Below are 27,166 nucleotides of genomic sequence, written 5' to 3'. Positions count from 1 at the left end.
TCCCCGGGAGCAGGGTCGCAGGGCGGCTGCTGGGCTCGGGCTCCAGGGAAGCAGCAGGGATGCTCGCTGGGGCTGTGGCGCAGGCCAGGGGGCCTCCAACCCGGCCCAGGCCGCTGGCAGCCGCATGGGCAGGGGGGCCCAGCGGGGCTGGGGGCTGCGGTGACACCAGGGGGTGGTGGGACTGCCCCGGGGTGCTCTGAACCTGGATGGGTGTCACGGCCGCCGTGGGACGCTCCTGGCTGTGCGCCGAGACTGGAAAAGGGAAGAGAGGAGGAAAGCGTGAGCTGGAGCCTCACTGCTCACTGAGCCCTGCGCGTGTCAAGGTGATGAGAAACCATGGTGGTGTAGATGCTCTGACCCTCGAGGCGCCCCTGGACATCATCCCCTCACTGATCCCAGGTCAGCGCCCCACTTTGTCCCACGACACAGTGTCTGCTGCCATGTCTGCCGAGCGACTGCAGGGTGACAACACCCAGGGGTGCAGGAGGCCCCCCGGGCTCTGGCCGAGGCACCACCCCCCACGCACCTGGCAGGGCAGAGCAGGCTGGCCCCAGTGCTGTTTCCTATTCTCCCTTTTCTCAGAACCTACCTTCCTCCTTTGGATTTTCGGATAGAACTGAACGTGTTTTCTCTATCACTGTTAACCAAGACCTCTGGGAGGTTTTAAACGCTTCGGGAAGAAGAAAGCTACTCTGACTGTGTCTGAAACAGAGCGGTGACTAAGCTCATCCCAGCACGCAGACGGCAGTCCACGGGGGTGCGCCTCCACAGCAGTGGGACCCCAGATCGCTGGTCTCGACCACAGGAGTCACATTTTGAAGTACTATCGACATTCTCAGGACCCGCCTAGTAATAATTTCTTTCAGACCCGTGGTCTGGTGACCAGGCTTGGATTCACAACCTGAGCAGGCGAAGGCAAATGAAGCCAATGTAAAGTGATGGTGCTGAGGCTGTGCTGAGCCCGCTTCCTGTTATTCATTGTCTTCTCCCACCTCCCTCTGCCAGACTGTCCTAAAGTTCCACCTTGCTCTCAGACTGTCTTAAAGTTCCACCTTGCTCTCAGACTGTCTTAAAGTTCCACCTTGCTCTCAGACTGTCCTAAAGTTCCACCTTGCTCTCTCAGACTGTCCTAAAGTTCCACCTTCCTCTCTCAGACTGTCCTAAAGTTCCACCTTCCTCTCTCAGACTGTCCTAAAGTTCCACCTTGCTCTCTCAGACTGTCCTAAAGTTCCACCATCCTCAGACTGTCTTCACATCCTAGCAGCCTCTGGTGCAGGTCTGAGGCTGCTCAGGCCCCTCTCCCGGGGCCTCGGCCCAGCGCCCACCTGTCCTTGCAGCGCTCCGGGCCTGGTTGACAGTCATCTGTCCGGACACGTGCAGCAGGACCTTAGCCTGGGGGCTCGTCTGGACGTGAGCTGCCGACACCACGGCTGTGGGGACCCCGGGACCGCCAGCCACGCCGTTCCCCGGGGGCTTCTGGGCAGGCCCGCCTGTAGAGGGAGGGTTGGCCGGGACCCCCCCGCGACTTGCTGGGCCAGTTGTCAACATGGGGACTTTGCCTTGGGAAACACTGGTCACGGCCCTGCTGAGACAGAAACCCAGTCCGTCAGCAAGAGGGAGAGAGGACAACCAACACCAAAGAAAATGGTGCAGGGCTTCAAGACGTAACCCTGTAGAATGCAGTTATCTGACCAAAGGTAAGAACAACACACTCAAGGAACAGCGGCCCCGGGGCGGAGAAAGCTCTGGAAACCTCTTCTGAGGGGAGAAAGATCACACAGCACTCTGCTGGTGACACAGCTCCTCGGCTCGGCTCCCCTCTGGAGGTAACTCTCCCCTGGGCCTCCAGGGCCTGCACGCTTCCTCTCCGGCCTGTCAGAGCAGTGCCTAGGCTGTCACAGCTGGGCTCACGTACGCCTTCTCTGTACCTGCCCCGTGTACACGCACGTGTGTGCGCACACTCTTGTCATGTCCCTCTGGTTCCCTCCACCCTACCTCCCCCTCACCTGCGTTTCAATCCTGTCATCCCGAGCAGCCTGGCCTCAGGCCCAGGACCTCGGGACTCTCCTGTTTCAGGTGTATTTCCTCTATGACCCTTGATTACAAAACATGATGTGGAGTTTTTTTAGCCAATTCCCAGTGAAATACTCCTGACTCAGTACAAGTTCCCTGACAGCAGGGCCGCGGGCAATGGTTGTTCCCCACCCTTCCTGATGTGCAGTTACAGTGGCACAGCTGGCCCTCAACAAATATTTACCGGCCGAATGTCATTAAATTAGGTTCAGTGTAGCTTCATGTAACATACTTTTTAATATCCTAAATTCATTTAAACAACAGTTCTATAGATAGGAACTTTCTACCAAGCAGAAGGCTTCATTAACTCAAACCTCATTATTTACCGTGAGGAATAACAGAATTTTCCATCAGGAAGTGTCTCTCCAGAGACTTCTGATGGTTCGTATTTGAGTCTTAGGAAAATGTTTTCTTCAGAAAGTCAACATGTGGTTGTTGCTTGGTTTATCTCCCTTGGTTGTTGTGGTTTTTGTTTGTTTGTTTTATCCCACCAGGGAAGACAGAGCTACCATCTTCTGGGCTGTGAATGTAGATTTTAGCATAAACCGACAAGGTTTACACTGATGAGAAATCTGCAAGTCTAATTGGAGCCAGTGTTCTGTTGCCATCTGCAATGACAGTGATCTTCATTGGATTAGGCTGCCAGCCAGCCTGAGGACTGAGACCGACATCTGACAGCATGTCAGTTCATTCAGCCACTTATTCAAAATCAGGGCCTTTGAAAAATGATTTAACACAATTAAGTTGGACCATTTATTAAGAGCCCAGTGGCCAAAACCCAGGGTTTTCTCAGCACTGACCCATCATAGGTCATCACGGTCATCCCAGAGCAAGCGTCCTCAGTGCCCAGAATGGGGACTATATTTAAATAAAGTGAACAGTGTATATCAACACACCCCAAGTGCTCGCCTCCGACTATCCTAGAACAGGTTTCTCAGCCTCGGTGACGTTTGGGGCCAGACAGCTCCCTTCTGCGAAGGCTGTGCCGTGCCCTGCAGGGTGGCGTGTGCATCCCTGGTTTCTATACACTGGCGGCGAGTAGCACCTGCTCCCCCATCGTGACGATCAGAAGCACGTCCAGACACTGCAAAAATCCCCTGGGGAGCAAAACTGCCCTCCCCTGAGAAGGGTGAGGGACTCGTGTCATGTTAAAGGAGTTTCCGTTCTGATTGCATTCTAAAAAGTAATTGAGAATTCAGACGTAATCACCAAGCTATTGGAATACACACCTGGCTTTCAGCACCGCTTCACCGGGTGACCTCAAATTGTTTAACCTCTCCACCTCAACCTGCTCACCTGTTGAGTGGGGATCATAACAGCACATACACCAGAGAGCCGTTTGAGGACCTGGCGTTAATATGCAGAACACAGAACTCTGTGTGCCAGGTGTCAGGTAAGCATCACATAACCAAGAGGATTAATAACATCACTTGTGTTTATATTAAACAGCACAAATTTCCTAGCAAAAAAATATGAAAACAGTGTAGTAGAGTCTTCTCACATGCGACTTAAAGCAAATAATTTAAAACCAGCACCTGTATTGGGAGAAACTTACAATGTCACATGTGAAGAGTAAGCTAAAATCTTAAGGATTAGAAGGGACTTTGGCAAATACAGGCAGAGACCTCTAAAATGCCGGCTGTGTAACACGTAACTGTAACATGAGAAGGAACTGTGGATAGGCTGGAAATCATGGGAAAGGACAAAGCTTCTGTGTTCAGGGCTCAGAAAGCCACTTGCTCGGAGCCATACCTCGTGACGGGGGCCACGTAATTGCCAGGAAAAACCCCAATCTTGCTGGTGTGCATGGACGTCCCCTTGAACCAGCCATCCTGGCAGCGCTCGAACACAAGAAACATCTCTCCCTTCCTCAGCTCCAGCTCGTCCTCTTTCCGGGGAGTGTAAGGATAAATGGCAACATACCTAGAAGAGGAAAAAACATCTGACTTCAAGGTGAGGAACAGACATACCACATGATGCGCAGAACTCTTCTCTGGCATGAAGCCTTGAATGTTTTGTACAAAAGTAAACAGAAAGTAGAATCCTTTAATCTGTGGGCAGCCTCAATCACTGTCCACTGAACGGCAGCCGTCCACTCTGAAAAGGCAGAAGCCGCGTGACTCAGAACCTCCCACCTGGCCCTCCCGGTGCAAAGGTGATGACCCCGCCAACGGTACTTGTGGGTGTGGAGGAACTGATGCCACCCGCAGTGTGCACACCTGCAGCAGGGCATCAGATGCCTACTGGGAAACTGGGCCTGCAGCTAGCCCTCCTGAGACCTGGGAAGCAGCCTTGTCGAGGACATGTGGTCCAAAATCCCGCTGGGAAGCTTGGCACACAGCCTCCCCGTGCACACTGAACCAGCAACGGGCAGCACCTGCATCCGCGGGCTCAGTTGGGGTAGACACTAAACTTGCGAGTCAGAGGCAAAGCAAGTCCAGATCACGGACAGAGCCCAACAGCCCACCTGCGCAGGTGACAGCCACCGACACAGGGAGAGCGGCGGCAACGTGAACAGGCCCCAGGTGTTTCCTGGATCAGTGTGCACGGAGGGCCACCACCCGCAGGCTGCACTGGGCCACGGGCAGGATGGATGGAGCAACCCGACTCTGGACACTCACTGCTGGCACCACTGCACCTCCTCTAGGTCTGACCTGTGCGGGGCCCTCCCTGTCCCCTCACACCCTTACTTGGGGATGAACGTGGGGACAAAGCCCGGGTAGCACTCGCAGAGGAAGGCCAAGAAGGCTCAGCCTTAGAGCATGAGTTTCCTAATCACAAACACAGTTGGCACCAGTCTGGCACCAGCTCCCCTCAGAAAAACCAGTTCTCTGCCTCTCTATTTGGGTTCGGTCCAGGGGCAGAAAGGACCCCTGCACTTACACGCTGGGGCGGGGCTGTGGCCGCGGGTGTGTGGTCTGCTCAGTGGGTCCAGCTGTGGGCCTGGGGCCCATCCCAGCGGCAGCAGCTACAGCAGTGCCCGTGGGGGTGGCCGCCTGGAGAGGGGGCGGGGGGAGAGGAGGATTCAGAGTCTGGAGAGAGAAAGAAAAAGAAGGAACAGATGACTTATTAACATCTCTTCCAGTAAGTGGGAGGGAAAAGGAATCAGAAACCCATTTAAAAAAAAGACATCGGTGGAATCTACAGAGTAGCACCTGCACACTATACCCAAGCCTCCTTTTAAAAGACTCCTCTCTATTCTCCTTCAAGGTCTTAGAGCCCCAGAAACCCTTCTAGCAAACAGGTAAGTAATCACAACTGGGAGGAGGGAAAGAAAAAAAATGACAAGATTGCATGCAATTTCAAAATTAATGGCACTTCTAAGCACAAACTAGGATCAGGATCCAAATGCCTTCTAAGGGGCAGCTCTGACAGCACAGGGCTTGCTGCGGCTGAATTTGCGACTGTTTCTGCAACCCGAAACGTCAACAAAGTAGCAGACAGTCCAGCTGCACTGTACACCATGCCTACAGAAGGAAATCTCGGATGTCACGCCCAAGAAGAAAATCTCCTTGGACATCTGGGCTTCTAAAACCACAAACAGCAGTGAGCCACAATCGTGGGGATATGCTTGCTGCTTTTGTTTACCCCTTTCTTGTTAGCTCTGCCGGCTTTTTAAGCTCAGGACTATCAAGGCTGGTAATCTTTAACAAGTATACCGCAAGCAGCTGCCGGTCCCTCTACGGGCTCTGCCCACAGGACTCCACGCCTTCTCAGAATCAATGGAGCGCCTGCTACTTTCTAATCTACACAGCCCAGATCATTCTTTAGGGTCTGGATACTGAGCAAACAGGCACACACAGACTTGCCTGAACCCCTACCTCGCCCAGCTGCCCCAAATCTCTGAACCACTCGGTATAAAACTTTATCAAAGGAGAAATAAAGAGGCTGAAGACTGCAACTTGGGCAGGGCACGTGGTGTCTCCATGTCAGAATAACGGAAGAAAAACCCCATGGTTTCTGAACACGGAGAACACCAACAGGTTTCTGTTGTCTGGAAAAACAATCTGACACTTCATCAGCAGTTACTTCATCTGCCTATTAAGTCACACGGTTCCAGAAACACCGCAGGGGAGAAGAACCCCACATTTCTAGACGCACACTGCAACTGTTGCGCACATTATGTGCCATTTTCCCACAATGGAGTCTGTCCCGCGGCCGAGGCAGGACAGACACGCTGACAGTGCTCCCAGGGCAGGCAAGGCCAGGCGGACAGTCACACAACAGGCTGCGCTGTGACTCCAGGAGGGCACACACGGGGCCTGGAGCCCTCATGACCCTTAATCAGGAAAAGGCGGAGCACCTGAGCTGTTCATCTCAGGACAAAGTGGGAGGAACAAAGTTAACCCCGGTAGGAGACTTAGCGCACGTGACCCAGGTGGGCCTGGCTGGGCCACCGCACACAGCAGCACGGGAGCGGCCTGAGGTCACCACTGAGCTCTCTCCTCTGTGTCTCTCCAGGCCCCACCTTATAGCTGTGTGGCCGCAGAGGCGCAGCTGACAAGTGGACAAAAGGAACTCAGGCCACCCAACCCTGGAAGGACTCAGAGTCAAGGGCCCACTCGGCTCTGAGGAGAATTCCACTGGCAAACGGAAGAGAGGGAACCTGCACCTTCATGTCAGGACAGCCTGTACTCACTGACTCTAGACAGAAGAAGGCAGGAAAAGAGAAGGAAATTATAGGCCCGATAAAAACATAGGCCACGTTACGTTAACAAAATGTAAGAAAAGGTCACGAGAGTCAGACCATAAAGAAAGCTGAGTGCAGAAGAACTGATGTTTTCCAGCTGTGGTGCTGAAGAAGACTCTTGAGAGTCCCTTTGCAAGGATTTCAAACCAGACAATCCTAAAGGGAATCAACCCTGAATATTCACTGGAAGGACTGACGCTGAAGCTCCAATACTTTGGCCACCAGATGTGAGGAGCTGACTCACTGGAAAAGACCCTGATAGTGGGAAAGACTGAAGGCACGAGAAGAAGGTGACAGACAACGAGATGGTTGGATGACATCATCAACTCAATGGACGTGAATTTGAGCAAACTACGGGAGATGGTGAAGGACAGGGAAGCCTGGCATGCTGCAGTGCATGGGGTCACAAAGAGTTGGACACGACTGAGTGACTGAACTGAAGAAAAGGTCATCTCCTATGGTTAGTAAGTACAGAAAGGAAATGTTTGGTGTGTATGAATTTTACAAAGCGTAAGTTAGACTCACTTGACATCTGGCATACCCCAGCACTGGTCTGCGAATCTTTGGGAGAACACACGTGTGTGTGTGTGTGTGTGTGTGTGTGTGTGTGTGTGTGCGTGTGCTGGAGGCTAAGCACACAGAGCAGACATCCCAACTGGATTCCCTGACGTGGCTGTCCCATGAGGCTGGTCAGATGCCAGGTCCCGGGCATGTCCAGGGCTGGGCCGGCCAGCAGGCCCCACGGGTGCTGGTGAACAGTCCACACTGAAAGACCCCGGGGACAAAGATGCCCGGGAGGAACCTGCTGTGAGCTGTCCCACGGGAACCGCAGCCTCCCCCTCACCGGGGCCTTCTGCAGCTCCTGCTTCCACTGAGTCCTGTGGAAGGGCTGAGGCTCAGGAGGCTGTGGCCGGGCTTCCGGGATCCGACGCAGGGGACTGGCCGTGGCCCCATGGTTGCTGAGATGAGGTTCTGCTTGTGCTTCTGCAGATCCAGACCCTCTGCTACTGGCACTGGTGTTTGGAGACCACGAGGATGCTCCCTAAAATCATGGCTCGGGGGTCAGCCGATGGGGGACGGTCAGGTCCACCACATCCAGACTGTGTTCCCGACCCACTCATCTTGGGACAAGGAGGCAGCCCGGGGCTGGTGTCAGAAACGCTGTGCAGACTCCAGTCCCTGCTCAGCCCCTGCAGGCCGCCCTCAGTTTCCCTGCAAGAACAAAAGCATCCTGTCCAGGTGGTTGTATCCAGGCTACCGCCAGGCCATGAGACAGTGAGCAAGAGTTCAAGGCTGTGCTGTGGGCCCCTCCTGGCTGGTGCCCCCTCCCCCCTCCCCTTCCTGCGACCAGCCCCAACAGGCCACATCGGCCAGGGGACAGTGAGGGAGAATCCAAGGCCGTGCTGTGGGCCCCTCCTCACTGGTGCCCCCTGCCCTCTCCCCTTCTAGCGACCAGTGCTGAGATGCCCAGGTGCTGAGCTCCACGAGGTCTTAACTATTGGCCGCTGACCAGGAAAGTGCTCTGCTTGGAGCTTGGGGTTCTGGCTGTAAAGGATCTGTCCTCTCTTTATTTAATTAACTTTTTTATTGGAGAGTAGTTCATTTACGATGTTGTGTCAGTTTCTTCCCCACAGCAGTGATTCAGCCTTACACAGACACATACTCACTCTCTTCCAGGCTACATTAAGGGTCCATTTTCTTCCCAACTGCCCTTTATGTGTGCACCCCCCTCTCTTCTGGGGTAGAAAGTGACCGCCAGTGTAAGACTCTGGGCATTTCTGGGTCCTCTGAGCAAAGACCATTAAACGCCCTCCAATTCCATCCTTCCTAAATATCCGATTCCAACGAATCCACTTTCAACCTCTGTAAACACTCTGCTTGTGCTGTGAACTCAGCTGCTCGGCCAATAGACGGAGGTGGCTGGTCATCCCCTCGGGGAGTGCTGTCACTAATTCCTGCAGCATTAACCCCTGCACACAGCAGTGTGAGCAACTGAGTATCTTGCCTTTTTTAAACGATGAGTAGGAGGTAGAAAAATGGAAGCACTGATACTAGTGATTAAAAAAACACAGGCATCAGGATTCAGTAAAGTTAAGAAGATGGGAAGTGAGCTTTTGTCTCATCTGGATATCCAGTAGAATTAAGCCAGTCAGTCGTAGGCACAGCTACGAAAAAAAGAAAAAAAATGAAAGTACTTAAAATGCTAGAAACAGATGCTTGGAAGATGGTGTCTGAAGGGGAGGTGTAATTAAGGATCTGGTAATTAGGAAGATTAATTAATTCTCTCTGGGAATGGACCTCCTCTCACAGCTGTTGATACATGGCTGCAGCTCTGACACACGAGGAGAGGGTACACGTGTGCTCCCGACTTGCAGAAACGATGCACGTGGCCACGTGCTGTCCACCGAGCTCTCAGCAACATGGCTCTGGCGCCCAGGAGTGGAGGCTCGGGGGCAGGCTCCGGTGGTTAGGATCCACGCGGCTGTGGAGCCACACGCCACCTCACCGTCCCCGTGCTTGGTGCCCAGCTCTGCCCACAGGATGTGCAGATGCTCAACATGGTCTTCGGCAATGAGAAAACCTCCTGTGCTTCCACCACCCTCAGGACAGTCATACAGATCAGCAGACCCTGGTCCCCGAGATCCCGAGCCCCTCTCTGTGGTCACTGTGAAGTTGGTCCACATCCTGCCAATTCCAAAGGTGCCACTTCTGCCTCTCCAACTGCCAAGCGTGACGGTCCTGCCCCTACATGCAGGGCCCTGCCCTGACCCTCTGGACCCTCCAACTGCCAAGCGTGACAGTCCCGCCCCTACATGCAGGGCCCTGCCCTGACCCTCTGGACCCTCCACCACGGGCGACAGTGGCCAAGTACATCTTGGCTGTTCTGAGAAGCTGACATCATTTACTTTGAGGTACACACACACACAGACACGGCTTAGCTGTGCTTACACATGTTTAGAATGCAATCTGACTCCAAGTTTACCACAAGCTGCGTGCGGCCTTCGCTGCCCCGGCTACCCTGTGACATCTTGTGACTAAAACCTCCTGGCTGGCCCAGGGGGTCACCCTCCCTTGTTTCACAAGTTCCACTGCTGGTGTGCAGAGGACACAGGAGCAAGATCTGCACTCTCCTCCCCACAGAACCAGGCAGAAGAAAACCCGCCCTGCTGTGAATATAGTGGATGTGTGAATTACATGGAATACCAATGTTGTTTCCAGTATTAGATATTTAACATTTTAACTATCACATGTTAGACAATTAGGCCAACACACTCACAATTTCATTCTGCATAAGAGATCAAACAGTTTTACCTTGTGAAACAGTGCTGGAAACATTGCTCGCTCCCTGGTCCAGCCATGGCCTCAGCACCTAAAACCCACACCAGGGAAAAGGTGGCTTCCTTCCCATCATGCCACCTGTTCTTGCTGTGACTGCACCCTAGGTCCTGGGAAGATCTCACACTTTACACAGGACACTCGCCAGGTTGATGGACGATTCAGAGGGCACCTGTTACAGAGATTTTCCCACTTAAACCTAACACATTGAATCCAGCACTCCTGCTTGCCGACTCTGGGCTCTGAGAGCCAGGCGTCTCCTGGGACAACAGGCCGTGGGTCTACTTATAATTAGTTTTCCATTAAGCGGAAGTGGCAGAGACACAACGTTAATAAACCCTCGTGCTGAACATTCAGGCTCTCTGATATGATCCCGAGATGAAGTGGCTGAGTGTGAATTAATTTTGTGGGTTCGTGCTCTCTTGTGATCGGTGCCCAGGGTGCCCTAGCATGCGCCCAGCTAAGAGCAACTGGCCATTCCCTCATCGTAAAATAATCAGCCCACAAGGGCTGAAGCACAGCCAGCTCTACATCTTTTCCACTAATTAATTTTTCTACAATCAGAAAAATCAGCCATTTTCCCTTAACAAATAAAGTTAGAATTTTGCCACACGAAAAGGTCACTTGGAAATGGAAATTCCAACAGCGTGTGAATGCACTGGGGTGGGTGGGAAGGAAGGAAGGATGGACAGACAGCATCTTCTCTGGGGATGAGAGGGAAGGAAGACTGGGAAACTTGATTCTGGGTGAAACACCCAGGGCCAACGGAACCTCAGGGAAACCACCTTTCTGTAAAAGTTACCTGACTCCCCCTCCTCCCCAGAGGAATCAACGCAACTTCTCCCACCCTACACAGTTGTTGTATCAAGGAAGCTGTAATTGTTCCAGAAACATTAACAAAAAACGGCTTGAATGCTAATCGGAACTTACTAACTTCTATTTACATACAGGAACATGCTTACTTAACTACAGAAAGCTTTCAAAGGTCTACACTAGTCTCTAGTGTACTAGTATCTACTGCTGCTAAGTCGCTTCAGTTGTGTCCGACTCTGTGCGACCCCATGGACGGCAGCCCACCAGGCTCCCCCGTCCCTGGGATTCTCCAGGCAAGAACACTGGAGTGGGTTGCCATTTCCTTCTTCAATGCATGAAAGTGAAAAGTGAAAGGGAAGTCGCTAGATACTAATCCTGCATTTATTTACTGCCCACCTTATTTCAAAGGCAGCTTTCAACTATTCATAAAATGTATCAAGACATGATAAATAAAAGAAAAATGAGGCAAAAGGAAATGAGGAAAATACGAGTAGATGGAGCCAACAACAAGCTGTGAGGTCCCCGCCTGGGGTGGATGCAAGTCTGGCCTTCAGTCTTCCACCTTCACAACATATACAAAGTCCACAACCTGAACACAAACCACCCCTGGGAAGCCTCGCCACCCCGTGCAGAGAACAGAGAGGACCCTAACGATGAGCCAGACCCCAGGCTCCGAGCAAAGCGGTAGGCACGTCACAGCTGCCACTGCACTGACAGAGGGTGATGGGCAGCTGCCACAGTCCCCCCACCAGGCCCCAGGCAGTGCCACCTCCCCAGGGCAGACAGGATGCCTTTTATCTTACAGGAGGGGACAGAGAGGCCCAAGGAGGCTGAGTGACCTCTTGGCTGCATCATTCACGCACAACTGGGCTGGTTCCCTGCCCCAGGCCTGACCCCGCTGCTGGCCACAGCTTCCCCGGGCAACACAGCCAGCAGACACTCTGTGAGGCGGGCAGAGGGTGGGTCCCCTTGGGAGAGGGGAGTCAGTGATCTCCTCTCTCCTCATTCCCCTCGCACTGGAAGAAAGAGTCTGAACATGTAACAGGGTTGTGTCCTGGACAAGACAGGCTCATTCCCCTCAGTTCACTTGCAAGCTCAGGAGGCGCAATCCTTTAGAGCCTTGCTTTCTGCTTCCCAGGGTCGCGTGCCTTGTCTCTTTCAGTTTTCTCCCCTCGGGGTTCCTCTTTGCATCAGCCTCCCAGGACTGCCCTGCTCCTTCTATCTGTTCCTCCGTTAGGGTGTCCCCCCAAGTCAGACTGTGTCTGCAGGCTGCGGGGTTGTGGGCAGAATTACTCATCTGAGAGCTCCCAGGCGCTCCGGCCACACAGACCAACAGGAGACCAGGGACCCAGAGTGGAATTGAGATCAGAGCCAAGAAGAATCCCTGCTCCGGGGACCAAGGCACCACCCGGCCTGGGGAGTCCAGCCTCCTCAGTCCCTGGATAAACCAGCACGACCAGAAACCTGACAGAAGCAAAGGGTAATAAGCCTGCAGAGAATCAGGCTGAACTTTAAAGAACACTGAAAGAGCTTCACAGGGCTCCTTCTGTGGCCTCAGGCCACCCACCTCCAGTGCTAAAATAAAGAGCCAGCTGCAGGCCAGAGCCTATGTAACGTTTTGCTAAAATTAACAGAGACAGAGGTGAAAGACAGACCTCCGCCACCTTCAGTAAGTGTCAGCAGGGTGGAGGGGCCAGGCCAGCAGGCAGGGGTGGGGGAGTGGAGGGGAGGGCTATACTCACTGCCAGGGCGGCTGGGTAAGGGGCCTCCGCCGGGAACGTGAATGAGGGGCCGGTGGTCACGGGGCTGCTGGGGGGTGGGGTCACAATCAAGCCAGTGGTACTTATGTGAACCTGCCAAGGAAACAGCAGTCAATACAAGGAAGACACCTGACAAAACAGACGGGACCAGCTAACCTTGGGAAGCCAAGTCACAGTGAAACACACAAAGCCTGCAGTGTCTGTTGCGGGGGCAAGGCAGAGTCCTGTTCGGGTTATTGAGCCCAAAGGTGTGGCGGGCATCATGTGTGTCAGACGCCAAGGAGTCACTTGATAAACACTGGTCTCGACATCTCGTGTGTAGGATCCCATGGCCACTGCCTCACATGGCTGTGGCCTGGACCTGTCTGGCGCAGGACGAGCCAGCCCATCAGCACCTCCCCAAGGATCCAGTTCAGGGGGGCTCTCTGGATGCTCACCTGTCCGCCAGCACACTGAATCTACATACACGCTTAAGGCACATGGTGCGTCTTCAGGATCACGTCTCAGGACCTGCACCTTCCCGTGGGGACCCGTAATTAAAATGCAGCTGCCCAGATGTGCTGGCGGATTGCAGGCAACTGTTTACAAAACCCTTCAGGGAACAATGCCAAACCAAACTACCTGTGTTCAAAGGTGTCTTATCCAGAACACTACCTGAGATGAATTCATTAGGAAAACACAGAGTTATTCAGGTCCCTTCGTGCCTGTGTTCGGCCACGGGATCGATTTCCCCCCTGCTGCACCCCAGCATGACTGCAGACATCTGGAGGAGGGCCGTCCTTCCGCTATTAAAGGTGAAAAGAAGGTGACCGCCTGCAACCTTGCTCTCTTGCAAACAGTGTAACACCAAAACTGCTGGGCTTTGTGTAACAAGAACTTAATCCTAAACCTAGTTTCCTCAGTCCCAACAATTAGGAAGATGCTCAAGACAAAGACAGGCTCCGAATGAGTTCCCAGGGGACCTGAAGGAACATTCAATTCCCCGGGACAAGGTGCTGCCAAGGTGGGGAAGCCAGCACATGGCTGATCTTTACAGGTAAATCTGTGCTGCTGGAATTCACACCCCCGTAAAGCGTCACGGCGGCCCGTACCTGAGAGGGCGCACTGCAGGAGAGCCCGGCCAGCTCGCCGATGCGCGCCGCGGCCGCGGGGTTGCTGGAGCTGATGAGGACCGGGGGGCTGATCTCCATGGAGTGGCGCTGCTGGGCGGCCTGCGATGCCTTGCTGGCCATGCTCAGCGAGGTGAACGAGTGCCGCTTCTTGGTGTTCTTCTTGCCGTCCGGCTGTTTGGTGGTCGTGCTGCTCGGGGTGGTGGCCAGGGCGCCCTCCCCAGCCGCGACTCCTGGCCCGGGGGGCTGGTCCCACTCGATCAGCTGCTTGGCTGCCGAGTTAAACTGCAAAGCGACGAGAGAGATGAGGTCACACGACAGGGACTCTTGACACGCCTGTGTCTGAAGCTGAGTGTCAGTCCTTCAAAGTCTGCATCTGCGAGTACACGCTTTTCCCATGTGCAGCATCTTGTCTCAATATGGGGACTGCACTGTTCCTACATCACAAACACATGCTAAGCCAAGAACAAGCGATTCCAACCTAACACCAACAAGGCTGAGAACATATCCCCCCTCAAGAATCTTCAGAGTATCTAATTGCTTTTTTCACTTAATGACAGCTTATTGTATCTAGTTCTGGGTTGTATACATAAACATGCCTTCCATGATTGGCTGTCTTTTTAAGTTTATTTCTTATTGAAGGATAATTGTTTTACAGAATTTTGTTGTTTTCTGTCAAACCTCAACATGAATCAGCCATAGATATGGTAACAAAGATGTATTTCAGCCTCCAGAGGAAAACACAGAGAACGGTGAGCAGCAGGCTGCGTGGTCAGCCTGATGGTCTTGGCTCAGCTGGGCTGCTTCCGGGCGGTGACTGTGGCTGTGAGCATGACCACACTTCCAGGGGAATTTACTTCCCGCCTCTCTGCCCTGTGCAGGGGCCTCCCAGAAACATCAGTGGAAACTCCTGATTACCATCGTTCTGTTACATGCCCATTACTTTCCTGAGCTTACATTTTGAATTATAACAGGCTACGACCTGAAACCCAAGTCCTGTTGACTGGTAAACTGGCCTGTTTGAAAAGCTGCCTGAGTGCAAAGCCAGGGCAAAGCTGCCCAGAGGGCTGGGAACGCCAGCAAGAGAGGAAAAACACAGGCAGCCTGGGCTCCCTGAGGGCAGAAACAATACTTCCAGAAAGCTTCCATGACAGCCAGCTGCACCCAGACAGTGCAGTAATGGGAATCACTGAGTGCAGTGTAATCTCGTAACCAAAGTGCAGATGACAAGTAAACTCCTTAGACGTGAAAGCTGCTCAGTCGTGTCCAAATCTTTGGCACTCCATGGACTGTAGCCCGCCAGGCTCCTCTGTCCATGGGATTTTCCAGGCAAGAATACTGGAGTGGGCTGCCATTCCCTTCTCCAGGGGAGCTTCCCAAACCAGGGACTGAACCCTGGTCTCCCGCATTGCAGGCAGATTCTTTACCATCTGAGCCACCAGGGAAGCCCAACTACTCAGAGGGAACCTGGAAATCCTGAGGACAGTGGATACTGTCCCATTCCAGCACTCTGCAGACACCTCTTTCCATCCTCCTTCCAAATACACTGTCACATCTTAACAGGCTAAGGCTGTCTCCCACCTATGGTTGAGGATGTCCTCCTTGAAGGACAGGAATACTGTTGGTGATGTTCAAGGACTCACTCTTGCTCTGGCAGCAGCAGCTTGGGAGGCGTGGTGTCCGAGCCCCAAAACCCTTGCTCCCTGGGGACTCAGTCAGAACCTGGTCTGACAGTTTTTCTAGCACGAGCTCATCCCTCATTCAAGGCAAGGGTTCTTTCCACGTGGTAACTTTCAAGACTTGTGGGGAGTAGTGCCCGATAATGCCCAAATGCTGGGGGGGGTGGGGTGGGATGGATCACGATGCCACTGTGCTGAGGATGGGGGCTGGGCTGCTAGGAAGGGGCAGCCGTATTCCAGCACCATCATAGCATGTGGCCAAGAGACCCAGGATTCACGATGTTGCCCTCTACTGCCATACTACCCCAAAAACACCCGATCTCATCAGAATTCATGCTGCTGCTTCGGTCTAGCCACCTCATTTTTGGAGTGCTTCCAAAAGAATCAAGTACCCAAGGAAGCAAAGCCTCTGTTTCCACGGCAGGCGTGGCCCAGGCCTGGGCACGGAGCAGAGGCTTCTTATTTCTGCCCAGGCTGGGGATGAGGGTCTGAGATCCCATCAGACAGACCAACTCCTCCATCCTTCTTACCCCAAACCCATCACCCAGTGAGACGGAAGACCCGCTCTGCAATGCTAGAGCTCAGGGGTCCGAGCACACCTCCTTCCATGGTGAGCTAATCAGACAGGAAAGCAAGGACCCGATGACTTTCCATGGAACGTCATGGAATTCTGTTTCTTCAAGTACACACACACACATACACACACACATACACACACACACACACAAAGGGTTTTGTTGTGCTTACACACTGTTGGAATGCAATCTGATTTCAAGTTGGCCACAGGCTGTATGTGGCCTTTACTGACCTGGGTGCCTTGTGACATCTTAGGAACTAAAACCTCTCAGCCAGCCCCAGGGGTCAGCGATCTCCCAGAGGAAGTCTGTCTGAACTTCTGTGCAGCTTTTTCTGCACATCCTTCTCTGACCACAACCCATGTTCGTGAACACACTCCCCACCCTCAGGACACCTGTTCTGTGCCCTAGAACACCATCCTCCAGCCCTGGGTGTGGACCAGCTGCCAAGGGTGGACACGAGGGGCAACGCAGCACCCTGGAGTGGACAGCAGGGACACACGGGATTGGTCGATCTGAAAACCAGTAATATCCCCTTTGGGGAAACTCTGAAACAGAGAAAGAATTAGTCTTACAAGAGGCATAAATAAACATGGGGGAAAATACTGACATAATAACAGCAATAATAACAAGGCAATTTAAGAAATATGAAGATACTTTGTGTGTGTGTGGTTGGCCTCTTTCTCAAAGAGAATACCGTCTTTTTAAAAGACAGGACTTCACTTTTTCTAAACGAGAACAAAAAAATCTAATGAGAACAAAGCTGTACAGTCACCGTTTTCCATAAAGCTTTACAGGGGACTTGGTCTCTAGATTCTGAGCATCAGAGCATGGACACAGCAGGTCTGCATAGAGGAACCTTGTCTAATTCATAACCTAGAGTTTGCTCCTCAACGGGATGGGTTTTCAATAAAAGGCAAGTAAAGACTGTAAATATAGATTATGCAAGTAACACGTGTTGGTTATTTTAAACAGGAAATGGTGTCAATTATCAGGAGTGAGAGGTGACAGGCCTCGGCCAGCTTCTGCCTGCATCTCCTCCGCTGACCGCCCTGGGCCTGTTGCCCAGACCTCTCCTGTTTGACAGTTCGGAACACTCTCTTGCATGTACATTCCATGGAGATGTTGTTAATTAAGCGCCTGCCTGGTTAATTTTAACACCAAAGAAACTACACTCTCTCCGCTCACAGCATCTCATGAGAGGCCTTTCCTGGGAACAGAGGCAGGCTGGCTGTGTGCTGCCCACCCATCTCCTTTCCCGCATCCTGCCTGAGCAGCCACACCCACAAGGCGAACTCCCCAAAGTGAAGCTGCAGGTTAAAGCGCAGCCTAAAGCATTTCTGAATGACACTGCCAAGCTGCACTTTCAAAGAAGTGTCCATTCTCATCACCTCTGACGAAAAAGTGAATGAAAAGTCCCTGTTTCTCATACTGTTAGCAGTATCAGGTGTATTGATGTTTTGTTAAAATTTCTAACAGTTATAGTATTAGGTATTACCATTTAAAAAAAATCTCATCAGATGAAGAGGCAATTTGTATTTTCTTTTCATTTGTTTTTCTCTATTAATGAGACTAAGTATGTTTTTCTCTTTCCCTAGGAATTGCTTATTCCCACACTACCCATTTTTCTATTGAGTTGGTATTTTTCTTACACATTTATGCTGCTGCTGCTGCTGCTGCTGCTAAGTCGCCTCAGTCGTGTCCGACTCTGTGCAACCCCAGAGACGGCAGCCCACCAGGCTTCCTGTCCCTGGGATTCTCCAGGCAAGAACACTGGACTGGGTTGCCACTTCCTTCTCCAATGCAGGAAAGTGAAAAGTGAAAGTGAAGTCGCTCAGTCATGTCTGACTCTAGCAACCCCATGGACTGCAGCCTACCAGGCTCCTCCATCCATGGGATTTTCTAGGCAAAAGTACTGGAGTGGGTGCCATTGCCTTCTCCGATACATTTATGAGTTCTCTTTATATAGCATATAAATCTTTCTTTAATATACTAGAATACTATGTATGCATGTATATATACACATACAAGAGTACATATATCCTCCTTGGAAGAAAAGCTAGGGCAAACCTGCTGCTGCTGCTGCTGCTGCTAAGTCGCTTCAGTCGTGTCTGACTCTGTGCGACCCCATAGATGGCAGCCCACCAGGCTCCTCTGTCCATGGGATTCTCCAGGCAAGAGTACTGGAGTGGGGTGCCATTGCCTTAGACGTTGTATTAAAAAGCAAAGACATCATTTTGTTGACAAAGGTCCATCTAGTCAAAGCTATGGTTTTTCCAGTAAGTATGTATGGATGTGAGGGTTGGACCATAAAGAAGGTTGAATATAAAAGAACTGACGCTTTCAAACTGCGGTGCTGGAGAAGACTGTTGAGAGTCCCTTGGACTGCAAGGAGATCCAACCAGTCAATCCTAAAGGAAATCAATCCTGAATATTCACTGAAAGGATTGATGCCAAAACTGAAGCTCCAATCCTTTGACCACCTGATGCGAAGAACTGACTCACTGGAAAAGACTCTGATGCTGGGAAAGACTGAGGGCAAGAGGAGAAGGGGACAACAGAGAATGAGATGGTTGGATGACATCACCGACTCTATGGACATGCATCTGAGCAAACTCTGGGAGATGGTGACGGACAGGGAAGCTTGGTGTGCTGCAGTCCATGGGGTCGCAAAGAATCAGACATGACTTAGCAACTGAACAACAACATATATCCATTGAGTTAGAAATGTTGTTCCAGTTCAGCTTGTAACGATATGTATTTGTCATACATAAATATTTCTTGGATGTGCAAATTTATTCATCTTTTCCATTATGGTATCTTAAGCTAACATCATACTTTAAAAATCTTCTTTTTCTACAATTATTTTTTGAAAATAAAATCACTTTTCTCCCAGTGTTTTTATGGTTCCTCCCTTTGTCCTTCTGGGTGTTTTAACCACGTGGACATTTTGTTTTGTGTAAAGACAGAGACAGGGACAGACCATTCTTCCTTCCATGTGGCCCAGCAATTTACACAACCCCATCCTTTCCTGCCAGCTCTGAAAACCCCCCTTCACAAGTGATGCACTGCCAGGCCAGTGCCCATCCCCAGGGAAGACGCTTTGTGGTGGGGATTCACGCCTCAGCCCCCGTGAAGCAGAAATGGAAAGTGTCTGCCTCTTCTGCAAGGTGCTCTCACACAGTGGCAACAGGGATTTTGTATGTTCATCAGTCTTTCATTGTTCTCTGCAATTTGCGTAACAAGGCTTTTGTTTCTGGATGATCTAAATACAAAAGCAAACTTTGTCTTTATTCATAAAACAAGGCTCCCCCAGAGCAGAGGAATAACCAGCAGACTGGAAGGGTTATTCAGGAGTGTCTTTAAATGGGTCCGAAAAAGCCTTCCCTAGGTAGCAGCTCCATTTAGGCGTCTGTACAGATCTGCTGAAAGAATAAAAACGCTGGGGTCCCAGAACCATCGGAGGGCAGGGGTGGGGAGGGAGGCCTCTAGACCAGAGCTACCCGGAGAAGCGGAACAGTAGCTGCAGCTGTGGTGTGAAATTTTCCAGTAGCCCCATTTTAAAGAATAAAAAGCAGCAGGTAAAGTTAATAATGCATTTTATTTCATAAAACCCAGATATCACCACTATGGCATGTAATCAATATGAAAGTTTCTGAGATAGGCACTTCTTCTTTTGTATGAGTTTTGCCACCCAGTGTGCTCCGGGCACCTGCCCCACATCCCAGCTGAGACGGGCTCGGCGTGAGTGGCCCCCCAAGATGCACGGGGGGCTCAGGGGGCACCTCCTAAGGTTCACTGAACTCAAGGAACGTGTGGGACAGGAAGGACCTCAATGGTCCCCGCCCCACGCAGCGGCTCTGATGTGTCCTGAGCTGGCACAGCTGGCTGGGCGCACAGCACCCCAGCCCCGTGTCCCACAGGACTGGAAAGGGCACTCTGGGACTCGTCTCACGTCCAGTCAGGAGGGGGAGCCCCAGCCCCTGAGCTCTGACAGCATGTTAACTGTCTCCCCTCTGGTGGGCCTGTCAGAAAATAAATACACTGGAAGGTTCTGGAATGTTCTTTTTCAGGTTTCTGATTTTGAGATGTAAGGGATGAAGCGGGGGGAGCACACCATCAAAAGCCTGAAAGGATTTTCGTTCAGGAGGCTGAGGAAAGTACTCTCCAGAAAGCCATGCTCCGAGCCTGTAGATGAAAGGCCCAGGTGGACTCGGGTCTCTGTCTCCGCAGCTGAGCAGTCCTGAGGGACGTTCAAATGAGGTTTCCATTTTCTCAGGAGCAGGATGGGCACCTCCGCCCTCTGTACCCAGGGGCAGGGGAACGCGCATCGCCACCGCGGTGCGACACCCAGACGCGCCCTGCTCTCACCGTGACCTGAGACCCAGCCTGACTGTCACTTGTCCTCTCCACGTGCGTCTCCTACTTTTCAGACATCACACATAGCTGGACTTGACGATCTAGAAAGTTTTACGTATATACGATGTACAAATGGCTTTTCTCACCCCTTCAGAGCACACAGAGGCCAAGACCTCAGGCCTACGACTACAGTCGGACCTGGAGGGGACATCCCCTGCCCCTATGTTCTCTGGGCGACTGTCACAAGCCCAGCAAGCTACACACTTAGGCTTCTGTAAAATACCCTGATTTTTCCATCTGAACAACAATTGAAACAAAGCAGTCTGCAGCAGTCTTAGGAGACTCAAGTTTGATTCCCTAGGTCGGGAAGATCCCCTGGAGGAGGAAATGGAAATCCACTCCAGTATTCTTGCCTGGAGTATTCCATGGACAGAGGAGCCTGGTGAGCGACAGCCCATAGGGTTAGAAAGAATCAGACACGACCCAAGTGACTTAGCACACATGCACACACTCTGCAAGCCAAGTGTGGACGCCCTGCAGGTATTACTAGCTGGGGTCTCTGCAGGGGCAGGAAACTTGGAGAAGACACAGGGCCAGGAGGATGCCCAGAACTGCAGGTGAGAAGACGACCCCCAGCCGCCGCCCTGGAGCCCAAGGAGCCAGGGGATGGGGGCAGCAGTCATCATGGTAACTCCTACAAGGAAAGGAAGGAAGAAGCATCATGGCAGGAGTCGCCAGCACTGGGAAAACAAAGCAAGAGGAGAGCAGAGGGGACGCAGTTAGCCAGCAGTCGGGAGGGCGACGACCAGAGGGACTGGGGAGCCAGCCCTGGGAATTCTGGCAGGAAAGGCAGGAGGGAGGGGCGTGCAGACAGGGGAATGGCCTGAGGAAGGCGAGAGGCTGCCCCCTCCCAGGACATGGAGCCCAGCAGTGAACACCTGAAATGGAAAGCAGGCACACAGGCGTGGCCCAGCCCAGGTGAGCAGGTGCATGGGGAGAGCCACCACCAGGATGACCACACCAGGAGGGCCAGAGCCCCAAAGCTGCACGGGGGTGTGGGACTTCCCTCTTCCTGCCCACCTGCAGAGAAACGTTTGTTCACACAGCCATGAGGCAGGGAACCCGCCACATCGCTGTCATCAGGGCGGCTGCTCCACACCTCCTGACACAAGTTTCTGAAGCTCATCAACTTCACCACAGGGGCCTGTCCCCAGGGGCTTCACACTTAAGATGAAACAGACCACACACATGTGCAGAACAGGGCACACACTCATCCTGTCTCTCTCAGGACACAGGACAGGCCTCAACTCTTGCTTATTAGAAAGCCTCAGTTACTACCAAATTTAGTATGTACGAACAATGTACTAAGAATTTCAAATGACAAAATTTAAGGCTTTAAAATATGGTGGTTTTGATTAAGGTATGAGTTCCCTCTTAAAAAAGACAACCTCAGTAATCTGACGTTGTTGAATATTTCATCACTTCTGAAAATCAACCTTCTGGGTGTTCAAACTTAAAAAGCTGTCATTATTCTTGATAAAATATCAAAATGTCCTCAACACTTCTCAAGTGAAGCTTGACGATCATAGTGATTCTGTGCCAGCCTTACGAAGACTAGCTCTCAGCACGAGTTCGGAGGCAACAGCAAGGCGGGGGTCTAGGGCAGACCCAGGCTGCTGGAGCAAGACCACAGATCACCTCTCAGTTACTGGGTGGTGTCCCCAAACAAGACGCTTAACTTGTTTTTAAAATGGAAAAATAACTAAACTACAGTGTAGCTCCCAGAATTATTTCACAGTCACAAACACTGGTGGAGAGTAGCACTATATTTGTGCAGAGAAAGGCAGAATCAGACATGTACTGTCATTAAAGCACAGAGAGCAAGAATGAAAGAATATTTACCAAAATGACATGCGATGGGCCTAAGAGTTATTTCTCCCCAAATCCTCTGCAACACAATAATATCATAGAAATAAAATGATTAACAGCATTCTTCACATACGACGAGGCTCCCAGGAAAACATGGAATCCTGCACACACATCACTACCCTCCAGGCACAAGCCAGGCTGTAAGAACGCACAAGCCGCAGCCGGGGAAGTCTGATGCAAGGACTTTGTGTTTTGTTTCCACGAAAGAGAATCAGGAAAGAACAGCTTCCTGAGAAAGGACAGTTTCCATCAGGACCCCGAAGAGAGGTGTGTTTCCACAGACACATGGACAAAGAAACATCCCTGATGAGCTGTAAAGACAGAAATTCCAAGGGACCAGCCTAGCGAGGGCCCAGGGGGATACGGCCAGGCTAAAGAACTGGTGGACTCCGGGGGAAAGCACTGCATACATTAGACACCAGCTGGTCATTCACTTGGCCTCTGCTCCAGGCTCAACAGGACGTGAGCGTGTTTATGTTCTATGGAACTGCCCGCTCATGCAGCGAGAAATAAGCAAACATTAACCCATCTTTAGAATCTCAGCTCTCAGAGGGTTTTCCTCATGGAAAACAAAGGGAAACTCTTAAATGGGAAAGAGGCAGCTGCGTAATAGATGGAGCGTAAACTGCCGAGTAAACCCTGGCCTAATTTCCTTTTCTTCTGAGTAGGTCTGGGCAGGTTGCCTCCAGCTGTCCACAGTGAGCAGGGTTTTTCCTGGCTTCCAGAGCCGACCTGCCCTGAGAACTTCAGGGTCCTAGCTCTCACTTCCATCACTGTGGTAAAAAGATATGCCACTATTACTTACACCAAGCAGACAACACTCAGAAGACCCGAGAAGCCTCAGCACAGGGCAGAGCCCAGGGGCTGAAGACACTACTCAACGCAGGGCTGGCGGACTCGGCCAGCGCGACTTGCAGATGAATGAACGTATGATGCTGGGCATTCAGTAAGTCTCCCTCGTTGATTCCTAAACAGTATCTCTGAATTGCATTTATAAACATTTATTTACCTCAGAATTGAAGGAGAAAGTATGACAACCGACTGTCTTCCTGACTTTCCAACAACTTTATAAAAATTACTTCAGAATTGAAGGGGTATTGGGGAAGCCAAGCAATATAGTAATTCTCTTTACAACTTCTCCCCAATTTTCGTACACTTCTCGTTTTAAAAAAACTATCTCAATGAATTGAACATTTCACTTCTGCATCTGAAAGGAAAAGAATACTCCCTTAAATATGAATGACAGAATATCCTTTTATATCGTTCAGTCTGCTCTCGCTGACTGAGAGATCAAAGCCAAGTGCTCTGATCCTCGGCTCTCGTTCTCTAGGGCAAAGACTCTAGGTGAAGGAGTAAAGTGAACCATGCTCTGGGTCCTCTGAGGGGCGCCTTGGCAAATTCAAACTGTGCACCTAAACCTCCACGTGTAACTCCCTGGAACACGGACGACGTTTCCCAGGCCCCTGCATCCACAGCTCTCACTCTCATGAAAGCTGCACCTATGCTCCTGGACATACACACGTGGTTTTCTGTGATCAGGGCTGCTGACACACTTCTGTTCTCTGGCCACAGAAGTATCTCCCAAGATTTGTCTACAGGCTGCTTTTGAAAGCTGAAAACAATAAACACCACCTAATCATTACGCCTTCAACATGCACGGTTTGTTGTGTGTCACTGATAACTCCATAAAGTTAGTTTAGAAAAATGAGGATTCTTAACAATTAGGCCACCTGACTTCTGCTCAAAGTGGGCCAAAGGAATAGTACCAAACAGGTGAAAATTCTCTCACAAACAATCAGGGAGACAACCTGGACAGGCTGCAGGATCTAATCCACAGGGTGTCACTACTGTTACCTTAGTCTGGAAAAGTCTAAACTAGGCATAACCAAGCACTCATCCTGCTTCATTTAAAAACAAACAAACAAAACCAAAGAACTTCCAGAAGTCACTGGAGAGACTCTGTGCTTCGAGGATGGTGGTGTCCGAATGTAACACTAAGATAGTTCAGTTCAGTTGCTCAGTCGTGTCCGACTCTTTGCGACCCCATGAATCGCAGCACACCAGGTCTCCCTGTCCATCACCAATTCCCGGAGTTCACTCAGACTCACGTCCATCGAGTCAGTGATGCCATCCAGCCATCTCATCCTCTGTCGTCCCCTTCTCCTCCTGCCCCCAATCCCTCCAAGCATCAGAGTCTTTTCCAATGAGTCAACTCTTTGCATGAGGTGGCCAAAGTATTGGAGTTTCAACTTTAGCATCATTCCTTCCAAAGAAATCCCAGGGCTGATCTCCTTCAGAATGGATTGGTTGGATCTCCTTGCAGTCCAAGGGACTCTCAAGAGTCTTCTCCAACACCACAGTTCAAAAGCATCAATTGTTCAGCGTTCAGCTTTCTTCACAGTCCAACTCTCACATCCATACATGACCACAGGAAAAACCACAGCCTTGACTAGACAGACCTTTGTTGGCAAAGTAATGTCTCTGCTTTTCAATATGCTGTCTAGGTTGGTCATAACTTTCCTTCCAAGGAGCAAGCGTCTTTTAATTTCATGGCTGCAGTCACCATCTGCAGTGATTTTGGAGCTCCCCCAAAATAAAGTCTGACAGTGTTTCCACTGTTTCCCCATCTATTTCCTATGAAGTGATGGGACCAGATGCCATGATCTTCGTTTTCTGAATGTTGAGCTTTAAGCCAACTTTTTCACTCTCCTCTTGTACCTTCATCAAGAGGCTTTTTAGTCTCTTCACTTTCTGCCATAAGGGTGGTGTCATCTGCATATCTGAGGTTATTGATATTTCTCCTGGCAATCTTGATTCCAGCTTGTGCTTCTTCCAGCCCAGCATTTCTCATGATGTACTCTGCATATAAGTTAAATAAGCAGGGTGATAATATACAGCCTTGACGTACTCCTTTTCCTATTTGGAACCAGTCTGCTGTTTCATGTTCAGTTCTAACTGTTGCTTCCTGACCTGCATACAAATTTCTCAAGAGGCAGGTCAGGTGGTCTGGTATTCCCATCTCTTTCAGAATTTTCCACAGTTTATTGTGATCCACACAGTCATAGGCTTTGGCATAGTCAATAAAGCAGAAGTAGATGTTTCTCTGGAACTCACTTGCTTTTTCGATGATCCAGCGGATGTTGGCAATTTGGTCTCTGGTTCCTCTGCCTTTTCTAAAACCAGCTTGAACATCTGGAAGTTCTCACTTCAGATACTGTTGAAGCCTAGCTTGGAGAATTTTGAGCATTTGCTAGTGTATGAGATGAGTGCAGCTGTGCGGTAGTTTGAGTATTCTTTGGCATTGCCTTTCTTTGGGATTAGAATAAAAATTGATCTTTTCCAGTCCTGTGGCCACTGCTGAGTTTTCCAAATTTGCTGGCATATTGAATGCAGCACTTTCACAGCATCATCTTTCAGGATTTGGAATAGCTCAACTGGAATTCCATCACCTCCACTAGCTTTGTTCGTAGTGATGCTTTCTAAGGCCCACTTGACTTCACATTCCAGGATGTCTGGCTCTAGGTCAGTGATCACACCATCGTGATTATCTGGGTCGTGAAGATCTTTTTTGTACAGTTCTTCTGTGTATTCTTGCCACCTCTTCTTAATATCTTCTGCTTCTGTTAGGTCCATACCATTTCTGTCCTTTATCGAGCCCATCTTTGCATGAAGTGTTCCCTTGGTATCTCTAATTTTCTTAAAGAGATCTCTAGTCTTTCCCATTCTGTTGTTTTCCTCTATTTCTTTGCATTGATCACTGAGGAAGGCTTTCTTATCTCTTCTTGCTATTCTTTGGAACTCTGCATTCAGATGCTTACATCATTCCTTTGCTCCTTTGCTTTTCACTTCTCTTCTTTTCACAGCTATTTGTAAGGCCTCCCCAGACAGCCATTTTGCTTTTTTGCATTTCTTTTCCATGGGGATGGTCTTGATCCCTGTCTCCTGTACAATGTCATGAACTTCAGTCCATAGTTCATCAGGTACTCTATCTATCAGATCTAGGCCCTTAAATCTATTTCTCACTTCCACTGTATAATCATAAGGGATTTGATTTAGGTCATACCTGAATGGTCTAGTGGTGTTCCCTACTTTCTTCAATTTCATTCTGAATTTGGCAATAAGGAGTTCATGGTCTGAGCCACAGTCAGCTCCCGGTCTTGTTTTTGCTGACTATATAGAGCTTCTCCATCTTTGGCTGCAAAGAATATAATCAATCTGATTTCGGTGTTGACCATCTGGTGATGTCCATGTATAGAGTCTTCTCTTGTGTTGTTTGCTATGACCAGTGCTTTCTCTTGGCAAAACTCTATTAGTCTTTGCCCTGTTTCATTCCATATTCCAAGGCCAAATTTGCCTGTTACTCCAGGTGTTTCTTGACTTCCTACTTTTGCAATCCAGTCCCCTATAATGAAAAGGACATCTTTTTTGGGGTGTTAGTTCTAAAAGGTCTTGTAGGTCTTCATAGAACTGTTCAACTTCAGCTTCTTCAGCATTACTGGTTGGGGCATAGACTTGGATTACTGAGATATTGAATGGTTTGCCTTGGAAACGAACAGAGATCATTCTGTTGTTTTTGAGATTGCATCCAAGTACTGCATTTCGAACTCTTTTGTTGACCATGATGGCTACTCCATTTCTTCTAAGGGATTCCTGTCCACAGTAGTAGATAAAATGGTCATCTGAGTTAAATTCACCCATTCCAGTCCATTTTAGTCCACTGATTCCTAGAATGTCAACATTCACTCTTGCCATCTCTTGTTTGACCACTTCCAATTTGCCTTGATTCATGGACCTAATATTCCAGGTTCCTATGCAATATTGCTCTTTACAGCATTGGACCTTG

At 50.5% G+C, this 27,166-nt stretch overlaps 1 protein-coding gene across 1 annotated transcript in view; it reads right to left on the bottom strand.

Annotated features, from left to right (window-relative positions):
- SH3RF1 (SH3 domain containing ring finger 1) overlaps positions 1 to 27,166 on the bottom strand; it is a 155,393-nt gene that overhangs the window by 15,581 nt on the left and 112,646 nt on the right. Inside the window, 6 exon segments of the mRNA XM_010852786.1 lie at positions 1 to 252; positions 1,326 to 1,582; positions 3,826 to 3,996; positions 4,957 to 5,105; positions 12,655 to 12,765; positions 13,764 to 14,066. Of these exon segments, the coding sequence (XP_010851088.1) occupies positions 1 to 252; positions 1,326 to 1,582; positions 3,826 to 3,996; positions 4,957 to 5,105; positions 12,655 to 12,765; positions 13,764 to 14,066 (1,243 nt within the window).

This window comes from Bison bison, unplaced genomic scaffold, assembly GCF_000754665.1.
Source record: "Bison bison bison isolate TAMUID 2011002044 unplaced genomic scaffold, Bison_UMD1.0 scf7180017864316, whole genome shotgun sequence".
NCBI classification, from domain to species: domain Eukaryota; kingdom Metazoa; phylum Chordata; class Mammalia; order Artiodactyla; family Bovidae; genus Bison; species Bison bison.
Note: the sequence above shows the minus strand (reverse complement) of the source record. Positions and strands in the feature narration are given on the sequence as shown.